The 7484-nt window shown below is 37.9% G+C and overlaps 1 protein-coding gene across 3 annotated transcripts in view; it reads right to left on the bottom strand.

Moving 5' to 3' along the window:
- Positions 1-4825: 4825 nt before the first annotated feature.
- pcdh10a (protocadherin 10a) overlaps positions 4826-7484 on the bottom strand; it is a 10444-nt gene continuing 7785 nt past the window's right edge. For 2 of the 3 annotated variants that reach the window (XM_061244253.1, XM_061244251.1), the window contains exons 4-5: positions 6951-7250; positions 4826-5937 (exon numbers count right to left, since the gene is read on the bottom strand). In XM_061244253.1, the coding sequence (XP_061100237.1) occupies positions 5918-5937; positions 6951-7250 (320 nt within the window). In that variant the 3' untranslated portion in view covers positions 4826-5917. The remainder of the gene's footprint in view (positions 5938-6950; positions 7251-7484) is intronic. The other variant, XM_061244252.1, reaches the window with a different exon arrangement.

Here is a 7484-nt window from a genome sequence, read left to right on the forward strand (position 1 = left end):
CTACTTTTAGCAACTTGGTTTCCAAAAGGAGCTAGATTTCTGCTTGAAATGCAGTTCTGAAACTACCACTATGATGACTAATTCTGCACGGACAGCCAAGGTCATTTGCACCTTCTGCAACTGCAAATTCATCACTGCCAAGTTGCGTTTCCTAATTAGGCACTTCACACATAAATTACCAAGTTTCTGGTTGATGGTAGGTTAGATTCTCCAGTTTTAGTTCTTCAATCCATTTTAAGCCAGAAAAAAGCAGTCTTTTTATTTTTAAAAAATGATAAAATATTGCTGTATACTCATGTCCCTATGGGATAGCCTACTTTTATCTGCCACTGCCTGAAGACGCAGGAAGGGCTGTCTAAAATAACTGCCAAAACAGAAACACAGCTCTCTAAACCAATCAGAATCAACTCAACAGAACACATAATTGCACATTATTACTTTTTTGAGTAATATCAGTAAAAAAAAAAAAAAAGTCACATGGTGGTTTTTATATGCAATTTGCACAAGAGGGCATTGAAGAAACGATGTAAGTATTAAATATGTCTGTTCTTTAGTTTTGGAGAAGCAAGCATTTTTAATTTATTCAACCGGTTGAGAATGTTCTTCCCGTATGTCACACAAGGATATAGTTCGCGAATGAACGGATCTTTTTGAATTAATCTTTCAAATGAACGAACTGAGCCGTCTTCTCCATGAAAGATTTGTTTGTTTGACTTTCTCCCCAAGCGCTGAGATCTGCCCGCCCTGTTCCCCCTTCTCCTCCTTAGCCAAAGACAGTGATTTTAGTCACTTACACAGTGTCCAATGGCTACTTATCAGGCCAGCATTGTGTGAAGGCCAATAGGTTTACCGAAATGCAAATCAAACATCCGCAAATGAACGACTGTACATACCTATGTCAGCGAGCCATGGAGCAATACTGAGCTGGTGACCAAATAGTGACCAAAAGGAGTGAACGAACGAAAGAGCCACTGAGGTAGTTCATGACCGAAAGGAGCCAATGAACGAGTGAGCCAAATGAACCATTGAAAGATTGAATGCACATGCCATTGAACAAATTAACGAACAATTTTTTTAGGGAGTATATTGAAACGAAGCTATGTGTAGGCCGAAAAAATATATTTCAGGTATCTTAATTGCCTTAAAGTTGAATTTTAGCTAATGTTACAATGTAATTTAACTCAGATTTTACAATTATAGCTTACAATTTCTTAAGAAACCTGAATGAAGCTTTGGAAGATAAAAACGTTTATTAATGCTATTCTTAACCGATGCATTATTTTGGCTGCTAAGCAGATGGCTATTGTGCAGTATCATCCATACTGCAAAGAATAAACAGATGTTCAATTTATTGACCAGCTGCCCGCAAGGCAAGTGACTCCGGACCGGATCTGTGGCGGTACCGACTAACTTCAGGCCAGATCCAACCTGGAGTCGCTTACTGTCTGGGTGCAATCCAAAAAATAAAAATATTTTGTTCGTTTTATTGTCCTCGGATTAATAAGCTAGGCTACAACAGGGCAACAAGTGGCGGCAACGAATGCTGTTTAAAAGAGGGGTAATCATTGTGGTTATTTAAGCAATTACACTTTGGTTGCGGTTTACACGTTATACTAAATTAATATTAAAAGGATGAATTTTAAATAAATTCCGCAACTTGACTGGGTGAAATTCTGAAGGAGCCACACGCGGGCGCCTTGTTTGCCAAAACAGTTCAATGCTGCCAATGAACGGTAAACTGAGTGACATGAGTCATGCGCGTACTTTCCGGAAGTACAAGTGAAGGAACGAGTGAGCCAAACAAACTAATCTTTTGAACGAACGGAGCCAAAAGATCTGGCTCACATCACATTAGCCAGCTAGCTAGTTTGCTTTCATAAGGAGGTTATAGTTGTGCTTTTATCTTAACTTGGCTAGTTAGCTAGCAAAAATGATCATTTGAGATTTCCAAACATTCATTTTCCAAAAGATTTAATTTTACAGAGACATTTTTGTATTTAATTTAAAAAAGTAACATATTACTGTAAGCAATTGACTACTTTTTACTTAAAAACCTGATCAAGGCTGTCTGAGATCAGAATTGAGGAGCCAACCAAAGTCTGCAGAAGAACTGTGGACATGCTTGGAACAACCTCCCCGCTGATTGTCTTATAGGACTGCAGGACAGCGTTGGCTGTCACTTCTCTCAGAGAAGTGACGCCGAAGGGTGGTCACAAATAATAGTTATTTGATTTAGTTTTTAACTATTCTGGCAAATTACTAAAATGTAATGTCAAATGTATAGTACGTTCATTTAGGACCTTTCATTGAATTATTTTTGAAAGAATCTTATCTGTACAGAATGTGATACAGGTGCCTAAGACTTTTGCACAGTGCTGTAGCTATGGTACAAACAACAATGTGTGGAAAGTGGGAGCACGGTCTGTCAATCATAGCTAATTGACAGTTCTCATTACCACGCCCAGACAGTGAACTTTTATAGTGGGAAATTTACGCCCCGGAAAATATGTTTTAGAATACATTTCAATTAATGAATAATACAAAATATATATGCACATTTGTTTTGTTGTTGCTTGAAGAAAACTGTGTTTCATTCAACCACCATGTTACTCCTTTAATTAAATTGGAATTTACAGTGTGAGTTAATACTGTATGTGATATAATCAGCACTTAGTGATACTTTGTTTGACAGGAATTATATTAATTCACATCACAAACCATTTTCTTGATTCGGTCTATAGTCATTATCTGCCATCATGATGATCAAAGTCTATAATTACATTGACCTCATCCATGGGTTTCAAGTACACTGAGGAAGTGATTGACATTTGCTTACAACAAGAAAATGTAACATTTTCACTTGTATGGCCACATTTCACCGAGCTGAATCATATCATATGATATGGCCATATTTATTTAAAATATTACTTTTCACAACAATTGTAAACTTATCAACTGTCAAGTAGAATTTATAATCTGAAAAATAGATTAGCGTTGGTTATGAATGTTTGTGTTAGTGTGTGCCACTCAATGCCACTGGAAATCAGCATGTGCCAGTGGCATTGAGCATCTTGAGGCCAACCTTGTCCTGAAAAGAAATGTAGTTGGTCACATAGTGCGGTATTTTAGCCTTCATATTGAGCATTGTTCAGTTTGTGAGCATGTCACGACCCAAAAAGGAAGTATTTAGACAACTGGAACAAACAGCCCTTAGTGTGGGTGCGCTACAACACCCCAGTGAAGCACCATGTGGAACCAGTCTGCAGACAGGCCTTGTGATTCGTACTATTAAGCCTCATTCCCCAGTCAAGCAAATTCAAATGGATAACTAATCCGCTGGATTGATGATGCTGTCGTCCCAGGGTGTCCTTCTCTCTGACCACCTGGTGCGCTCCTGCTATATGCGGATGTGTGGGGGAAAATTTAAATAATTTTGGAACTTTTTCCTCAGCACGGTGTTCATAGCCAAAGCACTGCGGCACTGTGGTTATGATTAATCAGAGAGAGAAAGAGAGGAGAGGGAGAGAGAGGGAGAGAGAGAGAGACTTGTGTTGAGACTTGTGATAGTTTGGAGCTCGCAGCTCATGTTTATTTATGGCTCTGCAACTGTTCAACACAACACAGATAATCTAAATGCCCCAGAGTGGTTATGATGGACACAGAACTGTTGTGCCCATACCGTGTTGGTACAGCATCAGGTGTGAGCATTGCTGATTGCAAGGAACATATTGAACTTGTTAAAAAACACATAAATAAACAGTTGGCACCCCTATTGAAGTGGTTTTGGGTCATCAATGTCTATCATTATTTGCAGTGCATGTGTTATACTTTGCAAATAAATCATCTGATTTTGTGTTCAAATGTAGCAAAGATTTGGGCCCGAATCGTTTATTTGAATGCTTCTACTACTGCCACTATTCACAATGGAGCCTTTCGTCCTTTGTGGTGACCACAGCTAATTTTATGGAACTATTGCTGTGATGGATTCAAAATTAATGATGGTTGGCACTGATTTTTGTTGTGCATGCGTGTGTGTGTCTGTGTCTGTGTGTGATAAAGAGAGACTTACTAATGGTGTAGGTCATGGTGAGTACTAAAGGGTTTTTGAATGTGCTGCTTTGCGATAAGGTTGCATTTATCCTGTTCTATATATATTGACTTGACATACTAATACTGCAAAAAAAATAAATGAAAATTCTGATTCTAATTTTAAAATTAAATTTTGAACAGAATTATGTTGCATAATCACATGCTGATAAATAATAAATAATAAATAACCCACATCTTAAAAAAATAGTCATATCTTGGCGGATTACCTTTGTTTACATGTTCTCCTTTAATGTACTATGTACTCCTTTAACACATTTTTTTGGGGTGTTTGATCTTTTGTTTTTCCGTCACATGAAGATATATACAAAATTCTCACAAAGATGAAAATATGTTTCAATTAGCTGGTCTGCAATGAGCTGGGTTCCATTGCAATTCCAAAAATATTGTTCAAATGGAGTGACAGGGGTGAATGTTCTAGACTCATGTTAAAGGGCAGTGGTTCCTAACCTCCCTGTAGGGACTCCTATAGTCAGATGTTTTGGTTAAGGAAAACTTAACCTGTTAACCTGTGTACTGAGTGTCACAAAGTGAAAGCATAATTAGACTCAATTCAAAGTGCATTGAGTTGAAATTCAAAGAAAACGAAATTGCATGATAGACCTGAAACCTGGACAAAATGAATGTGAGTTCATAGTCATAGGTCCTACAGTAGATTTGAAAGATAACTTGCATAAAGAATAACATGAAATAATGACAACAATGCACACATACCACATTTCTATGCATTTAACAGTTTATTAATCACCTCTTGACATTTGTGCATGTGTGTCTGAGTGTGTTGGTGTGTGTGTTGAAGTGTATGGATACCTTTGATATTTAGCTTATGTTTATGTTGCCAATTTTTTTTTTTTTTTTTTTTACAATAACACAATATTACCATTATTTCAAATCTAAAGTATTACTTCCTTTCATTTATAGACATAAATTTCAATATCCAAAAGTGAAAAAGAAAAAAAAAGTAAAAGACAAAATAAAAGAAACACCCTGTTCAGAGAGAAAACAAGGCCTTCCACTTGACACCTCCATTAATGTTACAAGCCATTTGAAGGACTGAATGTCAGTTTATGAACTTAGACTGTAGATAAGAAACTAACCAATGGATACCACACTTTCAGAAAAGTATATTTATATGTATATATTTATATATAGATTTATATTCAGTTAGAAGCTTTAAAATAGTACAGTAAACACTTTGCACACATGATATAAACCACAGAATGTCTCTGATTAGGCCAATGCTGTGAAAAAAAGCATGATCACACTTTTAGTTATAAAGTCAGAATAGATTTGGGGAACACCTGACCACACAAAAATAAAATAATAGAAAACAGTCAAGGCTAAAACCGAGATATTGCATTAATAATGCACAAATATTTATTTTTTCCTGTACAATTGGCTTCTTGGTGTGAGTATAAACAGATAAAGGGCTCAGTCTGACATTGTTTGGAGATATACAGAGTGCTGTAAACAGGCACACAAAAAAATCAGAGACATAATTTGTCACCCCCAAAGTTTTTCTGGGTTTTTTTTGTCTCTTTTTCCCCTCCCTCCTTCTTACGGTTAAATTTAAGCTTATTTCTCAGGCCTGCTGAGAGCAGTAAGGTCCTTAAAGACATACGTTTCTTTCCCCGCTCTTCGTTCTCAAGGCAGGGCATTCCAAAAGCAAGGTACTGTACGGCTGGATCACCAAGATAATACTGTTGAAGGAATTGGGATGGAGGGGAATGGGGTGAGGGGTGTTGATGCTTTTTGTTGGTCGAGTTTTGTGCAAAGTCACGCCGTTTCTGGTACGTCCACACGGAATGAGCTAGCAAATCCTTTTCCGTGCTGAAAGTGAAGAACACACTCATAAACAAGGCTGGTTTTGGAAATAGGCCTCACACTGGAAGTTCCTCCAGACAGTGAAACAAAGGGTTACATACATGGATGTATTAAAGCATGCACACGGAAATGGCATCAACTCCCACCATTACTCATCACCACTGAGTCAAGAGAAAGACATTTTATTAAATATCATGCAGAAAATCTATGATTATTACTTTTGAGGAAGGTAATTACTGCAGCAAATGGATATAGCATGCTTGATATATTATGCAATTGTTTAACTTGGCTGTACGCAACTATGAAATTCAGAAATAAATGTAATCAGATTTTCTTTGCATCTCCAGTGTTTGACACATCTCTGTCTAGATGACATCCAATCGAGGTGTTATTTAACCAAATTGGTGTTGTAGAAATAGCAGTGAATGGTTTCCCATTGTAGAAATGAAGAAAATATTGTGTATGAAAATGAATGAATTAATGAATGAAAGAATTTACAAATAGATAAATGTAACAGCAATTGCTGTTATGCTATGCTCTGCTAAGCTATGGAGAATTCAGTTCACTGGACAAAGTGCACCGTGAGGAGAGTCATAACCAGGGATAATGCGTAAATATTAAGGGTGCGGAGGCAAGTGACATTGTGTTTCTACATCAGTGATTTGTATTACAAAGGCCACTGTAGATGGCAAAACAAACTGTAATGAACCATTTCATTGACAAGTCACAACAGACTTATTGGGTTAACTGCTACAATCTAATCTTTATTAGATACGTTACAGCCAATTTAAATATATTGCCATGATAAAACATTCCAAATGACAGAAGGGAGAAATAGATAGCATGGACAATTGGAATACTGATAAGGAGAAAGATGGATACAACATGTATTATAAAACTCATTTTAGAAACTAACTGAAAAAATAATGAATATAGCGAAAAGAATTTAATGCCACTGTCTGCCATTTTTTGATTTTAGTGGCATTCAATCAGGTCACAATCATTTGCTAAATACTCACACAAATAGGGAGGTTTGTAAGGCGCACGTGTGCCAGACAGAAGCGCATCAAACTCTTTCCTCTCTAGGGTGCCGTGATGTGACTTCTCTTTGCCAAAGGTGGAGAATGATCTATCGCCCGTTTGCTCTTCGGTTTCAAATACCTCAGTATCGGGCACAGAGTCCATTCCAGGGACATGCAGGTTGCTACGGTAATCTGCAGCCTGCCGGGCATCGGAGGGCACGAAGGAGGGCATCCAACATCGATCCGAGTGCCCCAGAGCTTTGCACTCCTCTGTGCAGTTTGAAAAAAGGTCTGCGCCTAAAACAGAGGAGGGGAGGCACGAGCCAACCGTCACACTTCCTGGAAAACACTTTGCGACGCTCAGCATTGCACGAGGCGCACGTGCACACTTCACGGCGAGGACATTAAAAGCATTCCAAGCATTCTTTTGGAAAGAACATTTTTCTTCCGCCAACACGTCCCCACTCGCATTACACTTTGATTCTCTCCCAAATGCTGCTGAAGCCACTTTAATGCACTACCGTCTGGCAG

The sequence above is a fragment of the Conger conger genome, chromosome 6 (assembly GCF_963514075.1).
Source record: "Conger conger chromosome 6, fConCon1.1, whole genome shotgun sequence".
Lineage (NCBI taxonomy): Eukaryota > Metazoa > Chordata > Actinopteri > Anguilliformes > Congridae > Conger > Conger conger.